General features: G+C 36.6%; 1 protein-coding gene across 2 annotated transcripts in view; it reads left to right on the top strand.

The window, feature by feature from the left end:
* Positions 1-15165, top strand: part of LOC113635483 (phospholipid-transporting ATPase ABCA1) — a 153476-nt gene that overhangs the window by 124925 nt on the left and 13386 nt on the right. For both annotated transcript variants that reach the window (XM_027134963.2, XM_047816301.1), the window contains exons 40-44: positions 3418-3541; positions 10579-10708; positions 10829-10949; positions 13769-13831; positions 13941-14047. In XM_027134963.2, coding sequence (XP_026990764.2) covers positions 3418-3541; positions 10579-10708; positions 10829-10949; positions 13769-13831; positions 13941-14047 — 545 coding nt within the window. The remainder of the gene's footprint in view (positions 1-3417; positions 3542-10578; positions 10709-10828; positions 10950-13768; positions 13832-13940; positions 14048-15165) is intronic.

Raw genomic sequence — 15165 nt, 5'->3', positions numbered from 1 at the left:
GTGGTGACAGGCTTGCAAACAGTTTCCATCTTTTAGTTGATGGTGTTAACATGAGACATCATCTGTATAAAAAAAGACAAAGAAACGCACCCCCTCGGAGTGTTTACGCAAATATTCAGTAGAAAGTCATACTTTATATTTAAAAGCCTATTTAACTGGGTTAATAGGAAAGGCATAAAATGAGAACACGAGTTAACATTTTCCTTTTAACGTTTTCTATGAGCAACATAATACAACCATTTTTTACACAAATGAGAAAATAATGTAGCCAAAATGCTGCTGAAAGTAAGCAACATAAGTAAGTAATATCGTACACACTCTCTGGTAAATTGAAGCTGTCTAACACAGATCACTGGATCTATTGTAAAATATGTTCCACTATCTTTCATAACAGGAAAGTGTACTTCAAACACATTCCCCTCTGAGATCCCTCTGTTTTATTTTTCTCCTCAGTCCTTGTATTCTCCAAATCCCCCACGGTAAGATGTCTCAGTGGGAACGCTGTGTGAGTGTGTGTGTATAAACGTGAGTGTAGAAGAAGCAGCAGAGGAAGTGCTAGAGGAAATATGGATCACCTGAGTGCCTAAGAGAATTGTGCGCTGGAGATGATTTATGAGTTTACGACAGGAGTTTGAGGGAAGCAGCCCAGGTTGTACGGCGGAGTCTGATGCCCCTCTGCACGCTTGGCCTGATGAGACAGCGGAGTGCAGATGGGATTGGATGTTTCTGGCATTAGTCACAGCATTAGTGTTGACTTCTGTATCTGTTCGCTCCTTGATCCTTTACACAATGAGCTCACTGTAAAGCGGTACCTAGATTCAACGTGAAGTGTGATTTTTTTTATTTGTAAGAGTTTCTGTTGTATACGGAAGGGGTGTGGCTTAACTGCTTTATTTAAATGCGATTTAAATCAATGGGTTGACTATTAAAGAGAATGAGGGCAGTGGGAGTCAAGATGCTTTATTGTACTGTTATGGTGTACATATAATTTCATTATAATAACATAAATGTCTTGATTGACAAAAAATATGTTATGTAAAAATGAAACACAAAAAGTAGAGGTTTAGTGAACAAATATGGATGGAAATGTCTTCAGGAGATTGGACATTCTGTGTGTTTTTTTTGTGAGGATTCAGAAAATCTTTTTTAAGGTAGAGAGAAAAAGAGAGGTTGGTGTAATTGTTTATGGATGCTCTTATAAAGTTGACATTTCACTAACTAATGTGAAAGCTGTCAGTTTACAACAATAACTGTACAATTTTTTTAATGTGTCATATGTTAACAAGACTAAAATATAGTTCAAAAGTTAAAAAAAAAGAAATCTGCAGCAGACTTTAAGATGGTCCACTTTATGGCTCAGTATCTTCAAATTGTCAGGCAAAGAACTGTAATCCTGAAGGTCTTGAAATGTTAAAGATATTTATACAGTCGAAGCCAGTTTCCCTTTTTAATACAACACTTTTTTTTCTAATGGAATAATTTATAGTGAGGTTTGGGAGTGTTATATAAAATCTCATGCCTCCACATCTCTAAAAATAGTGTGAATAGATTGTAGATCTTATGCGCTAAAAGGACGGTGTCTTTAGTGGTCAACAACGCAGATGCTATCGGTCAACAATGCAAATTCATGCCTCAAAAAGTTGATCAAAGTTAAAAGTTTCTCTCTCTCTGTCTCCCTCTTTCTCTCTCTCTCTCTCACACACACAATCTCGTCTTCTTCTGTCTGTCTCTCTCCCTAATGGCATGAATGTTGGCACCATGTTATTCAGCGCATTGCACTGTTGCAATTGGACTAACAGAAACAGTCTAATGGATGAAGGATTTATTGATCTCTCTCTCTCTCTCTCTCTCTCTCTCTCTCTCTCTCTCTCTCTCTCTCTCATTCTCTGTCTCTATTTCTCACTCACACATACGGCATTGCTTTGGGGTGGAGAATATCAGAAGGCTGATGAACTGAATACACTAGTCCACAAACCCACTCTGCTGCCTAGTCATAGCTTTACCTTTAAATAAGCCACATGGCCAATGAAAGGTAGCTAGTATTGGGGGTCAGAGATGAAAGGCCATGCTAGAAATACTTTGTTTTATGGAAAATATAAATGACCGAAATCAGCTTCTGCATGTTGTAAACAATTTAAACAAATTTACGGTCAACTACAGAATCCACCGTCTTTCCTCACTTAAACTCTCGGCACCCGAATTCAACTCTGCACTCAAAGAAAATCCCATTCATAATAACAAGTTTGTGGTGGCAGAACTTTCCAACATAACTTGAATGCACCCATGGAATATTTTGCATCACATAATCCTATATTGTAGAATTACATGAAACCCAACGCAGAACACACAGCACTTCTAAATAGCACACTGAACGCTGCATAGAACCCACTGCATATTACAGAACAAAAGATGATTTTTTTGCTTTAGAAATAAAATATATTAAGCCTTGATCTCCATCTGTGTATCGTATCTCTCTCTCTCTCTCTCTCTCTCTCTCTCTCTCTCTCTCTCTCTCTCTCTCTCTCTCTCTCTCTTCTTGCTTTCTCCTTCCCATTTTCACAAAATGTTAGCCTGAGGTATGTGTAATTGATCAAAATCAAAATTGCACCTCTTTGTCATTTTTGAAAGGGTTTGTAATCAGGGCTTAAGTCTGACTAAACCTGTGCAGGATGTCAAGGTAGCAGGACCAGGTCATCTGCATAGAGAAGGAACTTTATTTTGGAGTCATATAGTGTGGGGCCAGGTGCTGTTGATTGTTCTAGTAATTTTGCCAATTCATTAATGTATATGTCTCTCTCTCTATGTGTCTCTGCCAGGAAAGGCAGGTGGAAGCTTTAAATCACATTGAATACCTGTCAAAAAAGTCTTCCTCTGTGTGTGTGCGTGTGCGTGTGTGTGTGTGTGTGTGTGTGTGTGTGTGTGTGTGTGTGCGTACAGTATGTGCGTATGTGCGTGTGTGTGTGTGTGTGTGTGTGTGTGTGTGTGTGTGTGTGTGTGTGTGTGTGTGTGTGTGTGTGTGTGTGTGTGCGTGTTCACCGAGACAAAAGATGTATCCAAAGAATCCTGGTCCTCATAATGCAGCAAAATTAAAAGTACACTTTAATTAACTGTGTGTGTGCGTGTGCGTGTGCGTGTGCATGTGCGTGTGTGTGTGTGTGAAGAGTTTCATACAGCATACAGATGCAGTGATATGCATGCTGCCTAATTATGGGTATGAATGCGATGCTTTGTTCCTGCCACACTTGGTTGTATGGAGAACATACACACACCAACTCACACATACATACACACTAGGTTATATTTTACACTTTTAATACCACACCATATGATGTATCAAGGTTTTTTCTCCTAACCTAATGTTCCTCTTTTACTTCATGCCCCTAATGTTCCTCTCTTACTTTATGTTCCTTTTTCTAGAACATTACTGATATCAACAACATAGTGAAACAAGTGTTATTGATCTTCCCTCACTTCTGTCTGGGTCGTGGCCTCATTGACATGGCCAAGAATCAGGCCATGGCAACACTCTTCCTCAGTCTGGGTAAGGAATACACACACACACACACACACACACATACAGTACACACACACACACACACACACACACGGACCAAACAACCAACCAACTAATCAGGGCCAATTACCATGCACTGTCATCAACAACATGTAGTGAAAATAATTAAAATCGCACCATGTTTTTAAAGTATCAGATTTTTATTTTGACTATTACACCAAATTGTTTTGTCTAATATCAGGGATGACTCCTAAAGAACTGGTAACTTCCCCCCTCTGTACTATCTACTAGCTGATCCACTATCCCATTCTTTGTTTTATCCTCTAATGCAACTTCTAATCCATCCACTCTTCCATTGCTTATTTTATCCCCTGGTCTATCTACTGCCACATCTTTTAATCTACTTTCAGCTTATCCATTAATTCCATAGTCAATTCAGTAGCCCATACCCTGGCTAATTCGCTATCACATCCCATTTTTTAGTCTACAGATCACTTTAACTTCAAAAGCCCTGAGCAGACTACCAACTTGACTTTACATGGTTAGCTAGCTTTTCGTAACATTATAATGTGATAAAAAAAAAAGTCGAGGAAAGGAAAGGGATCAACATTATTTAAAATGTTATACACTTGGATTACGGCTAAAGACATTCAGCTATATTGAAATGGTGTAGCTCTGTAAAATCCTTTTGGCTAAATGATCCAAATCAGTGCTCTAGCCTAAAATGAAAACTCTGAGCATTTATACTAGAGAGAAATTGAATTCATAGACATGTTTTGTTTGTGGGCATCTTCAAGATAAATATTTAGAAGGATATGCTATAGAAACTTGAGGTGCTACCTAAATAGGTGCAATAAAATGTTAACAATATTTTTTTTAGGTAGATGTGTGAATTATACACCACGTCTCACTTACCTAACTAGTCTGTTTTAGATAACAGTTTCTAGTTTCTTGTAGATTTTTGCTAAGATATATAAAAGCAATAGAAATTGCTAACTAGCATGCAAGGTCTGATCATTTTCTGTTAGCATGTCAGCTACACCAGCATGATAGTGAACTAATTAGCTTTGATGACACTGGGACTGGATATATGGAGGCTCTCGGTCCAAATGATCTCTGCTAATGGTTTGTAACCACAGCCGTCATTTGTTGGCTTGGAATGCTGCCCATTTTGATAGTAGTTAGTAAAAACTACTATCATAATGGGAAGCGTTCCAAAGCAACCCAAAAAAAAAAAAAACTAATGATGAGGACTCTTATGTCCGTGGCATAAAACCCAAGACTTTAACAATCTGTATAAGTCCCAGGAGAGTAGCGTCCATGCACTAGATTCAGGCATTTTGCATTTTGATTTTTATTACTCAGGAATCTATTCAATAGTCTTTTAGTTTTTACCAAATCTTATTCCTTAGTTTCTATCCCGGCTCATCAAATATTCCATACATATCTCCCAAATTCAGAGGTTGAATTTCAGTAAAATATATTGTAGCAGAAGCACTATATCAGAGAAGTTTTGGTTTATTTTTTGCTTCAGGTTGAAAACTGACATATCATCTGTCCATGACACTAGTTAAAACACTGTATCATATTTATAGCCATAAACTTTAATGGTTTAACATTAAAAGCTAGCTGTTTTCATCCTTCACTCATGTTAGCTGCTTAGCCAGTTCATAACTGGAACTTCAAAAGTTTTTATTAAAAGTCCCCCTTGCCTAGTCCATTACATAATCCTTCCCTATCCCCTAGCCCTAAGACTTTCTCTTCTCTGGCTGATTTAATTCAAAGTGGTACAACACTTTGTGCATCTCTGCAAAGGCTTCTGTGTGTGTGTGTGTGTGTGTGTGTGTGTGTGTGTGTGTGTGTGTGTGTGTGTGTGTGTGTGTGTGTGTGTGTGTGATGGTTAGCAGCCAGACTTTCAGATATATTTAGACATAAGCATTTGGCAGAGGATAAGAGAGGATAAAGTGATTGAGAAAAGATGGAACAGAGGAGACAAGATATAGATAGCGTTTGAAGAACGAAAGAGAAGATAAAACCACCAGCACACATTCTTTAACAAAGTATATGGGTGGATTTACAACAGGGCCTGGGAGAATTCCATCCTTTTTTACAGCTGCTACTTAGTGATTTTATTTCCTTCCAAATCATTGTTGTCATTGATTTTCTCCCTCCAGAAAATTCCAGCTCGAAATGTCAAAATAAACCTGATAAAGATGCAAATAAGCATCTTTGATTTAACAAGTAGGCATTGCCTCCAGAGTTGGAAAAACATTGCCAGCTGTTACATGATGTATTTTGTAACAAATTGAAATAATTATTGAAATTTCTCCAGTGATATTGAAACTAGACGCTATCGAAAAACCAAATAAAGATTTTTTAGATTTGTAATAAAATTTAAACAACAATTTATCTTTTTAATTTATACTTCTGAGATTAGCGATTCGAAGTAATTCGAAGACAGGCTTGGATTTGGAAGCCAGTGCACTCATATAAATCATTTAAATACAGTTTTAGTTGAAATTTATTTATTGGATCTCAGTTAATGAACATGTATTTACGTATGTCAATGCTTTTTTGTGAATGTCAATCTCTGAAAACCGCAATAAATCTATGTTCAATTTCAAATGAATACAGATGTGAGATTTTTAAATTAATAAATATTACAAGGCTATAAATTTAGTGCTGATTTCCTTGTTTAGTATTAAATGAGAATGAATCCTGATGACCATACTCTCAAGGTGCTTTCAAGTAAGGAGTGATTGCACTTTCTGTCCTGTCAAACACAATGACAATAAACAATTGAGGATGTTTTTTTTTTTATTTAGAAGAAGGTGACTAGAGCTATCCACCAAGTCTATTGCCTTCACTCTCCACATTTGGCAGCTGTGGTGGAAATGACCAAACTCGGGTGAAAACCTGGGGAAAATAAAAAATAAAATAAAATAAGTCACCAGTTGCTGTTCTATGAAGTCACCACTAGTTGCCATAGTAATAATGTGTATCAGTTCGTAGCACATCTAGAATTCCCCTTTTGACATATTATTGACACTAAAGAGACATTTAGCCATTGTATATAAAAATTCCCCAAAATACATATGCATCATATCGTTTGAGATTAGCGATGTAGTATGTGCTCTTTGATACGGATCATGTGAGCTCTACTGTGTTCACTCTAAAGTTGAACTTTTTCCAACTTTGCCACTTCGACTGGACACCTATATCCGGTTGCTGATAGTCACGGTATGTGTGACCGTATCGATAGAATGCTTTATTTTGACTTTGTCCATTTTGAAGTATTTAATATTATTGAGCAATCATGCATACATCTTAAGCATGATACTAGATGGTCTAAATATCCATGGTAATTAGTATAGCTGATAGTTGAAACAATTCAATTGAACCAATCATGGAAACAAAAATATATAAATGGGCTTAAGATTCTGCTTCTGTTTACTGTATTTGTGATTGTTAAAGCAACTACAGTAAAAAAAAAAAAAAAAAGACAGAATAATTATTCAAATTACATGCTTCTTTGGAACACCAGTTTTGACATGCTGAAGATCTGCACTCTGCATTTCAGGTCAAATTGTTCAGGGTGTTGTGCTTCTTAAACCACACTGTTTTCATGCCAGGCTTCGTTTGCTGACCCAGGTGCAGGCAGCATGGAAAAGGAAGCAGAGCAGAAGCAGATCAATATTTAATAGCGAGAAGGACTACAGGGTCAGATTTAAGAATACTGGATTAGAATGAGCTTTCCACACAATACATTAGAACAACTAAAGAGGAGCAATATAACTAATTAGTGGCAGATAATTTGGAGTTATTTGGGGTAGGCAGTATTTTTGTCTAGTGATTGCAGTTAAATAAACTATAAATATTCCACTATAAATATTCCAATATTGATGTGTGCGTCACGAATTCCCCCTCTTGCTGTGCTGTTTTCAGTGTTGTATAAAGTACTAGAAAGTAAAAAATACTTGAGTAAAAGTACAAGAATCGTACTAGAAAAAGACTTTGGTAGAAGTGAAAGTCACCTTTTAGAAGTTTACTCAAGTAAAAGTCTTAAAGTATCTGATATTTACTGTACTTAAGTATCAAAAGTAATTTTCTGATATTAAATGTACTTAAGTATTTGCAGTAAAAGTAAAAAGTAAAATTTTTCAGTAGGCATAAGATCAGGGGCGGTTCTAGGATTTCATCTTTAGGGGTTTTAGCCCTCAGTGAGAATTTAAAACAAGAAGAGTTGTATATTATATATTATATGACTACATAGTAAGCCAAAAGTTATGGTATTATTAAATGGCAAAAGTGGACACCAACATTTTATGCATGATGTAATGATGCCAGGCTTGAATCAAATCAGTTCATGTATGTGTGCATTCTCTACAAACAGTGTGTCCAATGAATGCAGTCATTAATAAACAAATATTCACAAGACAAAGACCAAATCAATAAATGTTATTTTTATTTAGTATTGATATTGCATTTCACTGCTTTTGGTTGCCGCCGTTATAGATAAACGCCTCCAGCTCTGACTGCGAGTGCACGCTGCGCGTACCTGTGCTTCTCCGTAGAGCGTGCAGACGTGCAGTGATTCGTGCGGACGTGCAGTGACAATCTAGGAGCAGTGATTCGCCAAACCTCCCTTATTGCAGTCGCACGGATTTCTTCTGTTTTTATTTTGTAGTAACGAGTAACGAAGATGCTTAGTGGAAATATAGCGAAGTAAAACTGTTTTTAATACTATATTTTTACAATATTATATTTTAATATATTTTGATTTTGATTCGATTGGTCTGACTCGTAACCCTAAGGTTGTGGGTTCGAGTCTCGGGCAGGCCACGACTGAGGTGCCCTTGAGCAAGGCACCGAACCCCTCAACTGCTCCCCGGGCGCCGCAGCATAAATGGCTGCCCACTGCTCTGTGTGTGTGTTCACAGTGTGTCTGTGTTCACTGCTGTGTGTGCACTTTGGATGGGTCAAATGCAGAGAACAATTTCTGAGTATGGGTCACCATACTTAGCCGTATGTCACGTCATAGTTATGAAGTCTTACCATGACTTTTTTTTTTATCATAAAATCCTTGTATTTTTCCTGAAAGCCTACTTTCCACCGATGAGTGTCGGTGTTTTGAATATAGAAATCACTATAGACTCAAATAACCATCTAATCAATAATTCGTGGCTTGATCTAAATTAAACACACTGATTTTACACAATTGAATAGACCTGTAAGAAACTAGGTAAGGAAATACCCCATTATGTAAAAAATACACACTTTAACATATAGGTTCGAATTTAGAGTAGTCAGTCAATCTAAAAATATATTTTTGGCTGGTAAGAGGAAAGTGGAGTATTTAATAGAACCCAAAAGAGAAAATGCACTAAATATCCCTCAGGATCAAACTTCAAGATGCTAGAACTGTAAGGCAGCAATGCAACCTGCTGCAGCTGTGGTTGAGAACATAGCTGTCACCTTATTAAAAAAAAACCCTACCTGCTTTTTTTAAAACGTTCTTTTTTATGATAGGTTATATATACTTTTGGTTTCTAACCTAAATCGTTGCTCGCTGACGCATCATGTTAAGCACGTCTTTAGTCTTTTTTTTTTTCTTTTTTGCAGTATATCAGCTATAAAATTAAAACCTTCTACTTAATACATGGTCTGCAACAATGTTTAAGAGTAGGTGGTGTACTGTATGTCAAGGTAACATCCACATAAATGCTTGTAACCAAGGTTTCCCAACTGTACTTTGCCCAGAGCAACGCACTGATTCCAAAAGCCTAGCTATGTCCCTTAGCGCATCCTGGTGCAATCTTTTCTGTGGGTAAGTGATGCATATGTAGGTGGCCATGCACATGATTTAAAAGAAAATGTGATTCATCAGTCCAAACCACCTTATTCCATTACTCCATGGTAAAGTTCTGACACTCACCTGCTTATTGTAGGTGCTTTCTCCACTAGACAGGAGTCAGCATAGACACACTATCCAGTCTGTAGCTACAGAAACTCTTTTTAGAAATTTTTGCAATAGTCACTCTTTTCTGGGAGCAAACCACTTCGCTTACACTCCCCACATGCACCAATTATTATGTAACCCATAACCATGTCTTCGCTTCACCAGCTGTCCCTCCTTAGACCACTTTTAGGTACTAAGCACTGCCTACCGAGAACACCTTATTGGAGACCATCACAATATCTCAAGGCCATTCAAATGCTTAAGTTTGCCAATATGTCAAAGTTAAGAACTGACTGTTTACTTGCTGTCTAATATATCCTGCCACTTGACAGGTGAAACTAAGGAGATAATTGATTTTATTCTAGTCATCCGTCAGTGGTTTTAATGTTATGTGTATGGTCTCAGGAATCTGTTTTCATTTACCTTCAGTCATATTATTTATTGGTATTCCTGGTTTCACACTTGTTAAATATTTTACATTAAATGGTTATTACTGTACTTAACACATTCAAAAAGGCATATTTCACACACGCACTTAATAATGTGTATAAACAACATCAATATTGAGTCACATATGCACGTGTTCATGAAAAATTTTAAATAAATATTGAATATATTTTATTTTATGGCTGTGTCTGCTTGTGAAGTTGAGTAAAGAGTACATAATTCATTCCTAAGAAGAAGTTTGGTACTCTTGGTGTCTGAATTTATTAATGCACAAATAAACCTATTTCTGGAATTGATTGAGGAAAATGCTGTGTTTAACCTTAGTATCTTCCTCAATTATTCTTTAAAAGCTCATTAGCTTTCAACCAGCTGTGACAGTGTAATATTATTACAGAAGATAAAATGACCTATTTGTGCTAATTATCTAATTACTGTATTGTTCCAGAATTAAAGCTGATGCTGTTTGCGAGTGCCTCAAAGCTTTCTTCCACTAAGTCATTGCAACATTTTTGTCTTTACCCGATTAACGTGAACACAATTTTGCTCACAAAACCTTCTGCACAGAAGTGAAGCAATCTAATCTAACTGCTTAGGTACTGTCAAGTAGTAGTTCTTTCAATGGTTTTAAATATTTTTTTACTCCATATGTCTTTCATAGGAGAAAATAGGTTTGAGGATCCCCTAAGCTGGAACATGGTGGGGAAGAATCTGTTTGCCATGGGGATACAAGGTGTAGTCATGTTCGGCTTCACCCTCCTCATCCAATATAGGTTCTTCTGCAAACCCCGGTGAGTTCTGAACTCAAAACCACACGACATAAAGACTTATAGATGTAAAGGTGCAGCTACAATCTTCACAATTCTTCTACACAAACTTAACTTCCACTATTATGGAATGGCATGGTGCAGGTTAGTCTCTGTGTTGCCAAGATCTGAAGGAGAAGAGGATGAAGATGTGGCTCGAGAGCGTGAGCGAGTGGAGAGAGGCGATGCCCAAAACGATCTACTCCGGATTTGTGACCTCACCAAGGTATTTTTTTCTTACTTATTTTTTATATTTACATTTATTTGAAGTTTATTTGAACAAAAGTTGATGCATTTATCCGGTTAAAGTAAAGCTGTGGAGATAAGGGTTAAGGGTCTTGCTCAACATCACTGGGATTCAAACTCACAACCCATGATTGATCAAGGCTGTGAGAACTATTCACGATGAAAAGATGTGCTAGCTTCAAACATACGAGAGAAAACAAACACCTACAATAGCTATTTGTACCCTTTTCTAAAAAGGGAAATGCTGCTGTATGGTTCTTCGCATAACCTTTAATATTTTCCCCAGAGAGGAAAACAAATAACCCTTTATGGATAAATATGATAGACCTTCTATTCTGAAATACGTATTGAAGGTCAAGAATGCCTTTTAAGGTACCTTTGGCGACCTGAGAATTGTGATCTCACCAATATACTGTACCAAGGCGGGAAGTGTTAGTTGTGTTTCAGGAAATTTGTTGTTAGTGAATCAAAATCGTAGTCATCTTTTTGTTGCAGGTTTTGTTTCTTTTCTACAATTTGATGCTACTACACCTTATCAAATAGTTCTCTTGTGATGTTGTTAAAAAAGGCTTTAGGCAAAGATGCTCCTCAAGACAACTTTGTGTCTTGGTCGGGGATCTCGATTTTCATTGTTTCATAGTCACTGAATCAGGAATTAGGACCAAAGGAGGTGAGTCTAATAGCCCACCTCTAATTTGCAGTAAAAGTCTATTGGCCTGAAAGTACACCAGTACGTACCTCTCAAGGCGACTCTCAAGTGCTCCACTTTACGGCATTGGTTTGAGTGCTTAAGACGCAGGTTTCCTATGGTTTAATGTGGGTTGGTGGGCTACTGCTCTGTAATCAGCCCATCATGCTGAGAGCAGAACAAGATTAGCTTCAGCGACCAGCCTGGAGCTTCATCTTCATAACAGCTGCATCTTCTCAGCAATGCACATCCAGTATGTGTGCACCCAGCTGTAACTGCACTGATAAGATAAAGAGTAAAAGACCGAGGACATTTCATCTTGAAAACCGCACAGACTCACTTTGATCATTAACACAAATGCTGTGAGCAGATGTCACACACAGAGGACATCTGTAGTAAGAAGTGTCACCCACCGCATACGTCTCTTACAGACTCGTCTCCAGTCTTTGCCAGTTCCATGAGAGCAGCTAGCCTTCAACTATAAAATGATAATCTTCAGAGAATTGTATGTGGTTTGTTAGTTTTGTTAGAGGTTAATAAAGATACAAATACTTATAGTCATCCAAGGATGACTATAAGCGAATCACCTGAAAAGCATGAATGCACTCTGGCATTGGTTCTACAAATCACTGGAACTGTACTCAAAGGATGTAAAATTTTATTTATTAATAAATATTTAATCATTTTAATTATTCAAAGTATATTACCTCATTTGATGTTTTGATGATGGTGACATGGAATTCTCGCTAACATGTTGGCACAAAATCTCCTATAGTTTATTATCGACATATTTTTATAACCACCCAATTTATTCAGATAATTCTTTTTGTTGAAATTACTGTCAATTATCTAGCTACCAATCTAGTAACCCAAGTGTAATTCAGCCTGCTGGCTAATGTACTGTAATTCAATAGCACCATTAGCGTATAAAAAGCCTTTAAGAAACAAAGAAATTGCTTTTGGATAAAAGAGCAAGAAGTGAATAATAACTAAAAACCATCAGTTAAAAGCATCACAAATAACTCAGCTGCCTCCTAAATTTGTAAGCAGTTAATAACTGAAAATAACAGAACAAATATTCTGAGACTGAATTTATTATTTTATTTTAGCTCCCCATCACATTGGTAAAAATCTGTAAGCACTATTTAGATACTAGAAACTATTTTTAGAGAGTTGTTTTTTTCTTTCTTTCTTTCTTTCTTTCTTTCTTTCTTTCTTTCTTTCTTTCAATGAGATGACATTTAGTTTAAAAATTAGCATCAAATAATCAGAATGACAAGATCAAACTTAAAGGGTGTAAGGTTCAATTATAGTCAGAGTAGGTTCAATGTTATCAAAGAGATGATATGGTCATGAATAAAGGCTCATATTTCATGTGACAAATGCACAATTAGACTTTTCGAAGAAACTATGACACAACAGGGTAATAATAACAACCAAAGCAAGGATTGGACACAGAACAGGTGTACATAAGAAGGTAACAAACCACTATATCTGTCTATCACTGTTATTGTTCCAAAACTAAAAATGAAGTGGTACATATGATGGTTGTATAAAGTGGTCTGAATCTATCTATCTATCTATCTATCTATCTATCTATCTATCTATCTATCTATCTATCTATCTATCTATCTATCTATCTATCTATCTATCTATCTATCTATCTATCTATCTATCTATCTATCTATCTATCTATCTATTGGTTATTAATGTATACAGTATAACCAAAATATTTAATTTTACATGTATAACCAGAAGGTTGATAACCAGAGTAAAAAAAAATGTTCATGTTCATCCTTGGATCTTAATAGAAGCTTCTCTAATTAAAAAAAAGAAACACTGACTTTACTTGTAGTACTACAAGTATGTACTAAAGTAAACAATGTACAGCATTCCCTTTTTAGACGGCATGTAAAAGTGCATTTAAAATAAGATTTTCTTTTTAAAAATATGTTCGCTCACTGTCTGTGTGCTTGTCTGTCTGTCTGTCTGTCTGTCTGTCTGTCTCTCTCTCTCTCTCTCTCTCTCTCTCTCTCTCTCTCTCTCTCTCTCTCTCTCTCTCTCTCTCTCTCTCTCTCTCTCTCTCTCTCTCTCTCTCTCTCTCTCTGCAGGTGTACTCGGGTAAGAAGATTCCATCAGTAGACAGGATAACTGTGGGTGTCCCGGCTGCTGAGGTCAGTCAAAATTTCCAGCAGTGTTAATGAATCCACTATCAGCGTGTGTCTGTTACAATAATAGCCCCTGGGTACTATGTTCCTGTATGCATGTTTGTGTTTGTGATAGTGCTTTGGCCTACTGGGTATAAATGGGGCAGGAAAAACCACAACTTTTAAAATGCTGACTGGAGACATTCAGCCCTCGGGTGGAGAAGCCTTCCTCAGTGTATACAGGTACAGTAAACACAACCAACTACATACACAACCTCATCAGAAACTTTCATCATGCTCTTTAGTATCTTAACACTAATAACACTGATCCTTAAATAAGCCTTCATAATCTTAACTGTAAAAACACAACACTAATACAAACCTTCAGAATATTAACACTAAACATAAAGCTAAATAATATGCATTTGAAAATAAGTCATATCAGTCTAATAATTTTTTACACAACTAGGAGCATGTACTGGCTATAACAGCTACGAGACAAGCCGGCACCATCTGACCACTGAGCCGTCATGACTGTGGTCTGGTTTTAATATGTCCTCTGAATGAATTCATCAAAGAATTGAACTTTCAGGAATGACTTTATATAGTGAAATTTGGATGCTCCAATTTGTCTTCAATTACGCTTCTCCTTTCATGTACATTATTGCAACCACAAGTGAAATTCTAGCATTCAAATGTCTGGTTATTTCCATGTGTAGCACAGACATATTGACAGTCAGTATCAGATTACAAACTGAAATATATATATTACATATTAATTAGCAATTGATGTTAGCTACCTAATAAAACATCTACAATTTACATACATTTACCACAAACTTATATGTTTATCTGTAGGCATCTCTTACGATGTTGGGATTGTAATGAATTGAAATTGAAAAACAATGAAAAATTAGGTCTGTTTCTGGAAGAAATGGAATTGATTAATATTTTATTTAATCATAGCTTTGTGATGTACTTTAATCATGATACTTAATTTAAACGTGTTATGGAGCTTGGCAAAGAAATTAGCTTTGGAATGCTAGCGCTGTGAGGTGACAACACTTCTCCCTGCACCACTGTGCTTCTGGGTTGTAATAAATAATAAATCGTGCAGTTAAACATGTTTTGTATAAGGTTTTATGAGGTATTAAATATTACAATATATTCTTCAATAATAGTTGAGGTTGTATGAGTATGAGTATGAGGTTAGGACAGGGCTTGTTTTGGTCTTTTTTTTACATAGACATCGCAACTCTGCCTGAATAAATAAACAAAGAACAGCGGTTGTGGCAGGGAAAGAGACACAAATGGGGCAGAGAGAAGAGATGGTGGCTTATTTTGCAAAGAGAAAAAAGATA

This window comes from Tachysurus fulvidraco, chromosome 7 (genome assembly GCF_022655615.1).
Source record: "Tachysurus fulvidraco isolate hzauxx_2018 chromosome 7, HZAU_PFXX_2.0, whole genome shotgun sequence".
Classification (NCBI taxonomy): Eukaryota; Metazoa; Chordata; class Actinopteri; order Siluriformes; family Bagridae; genus Tachysurus; species Tachysurus fulvidraco.
This window is presented reverse-complemented; position numbering and strand designations above follow the sequence as displayed.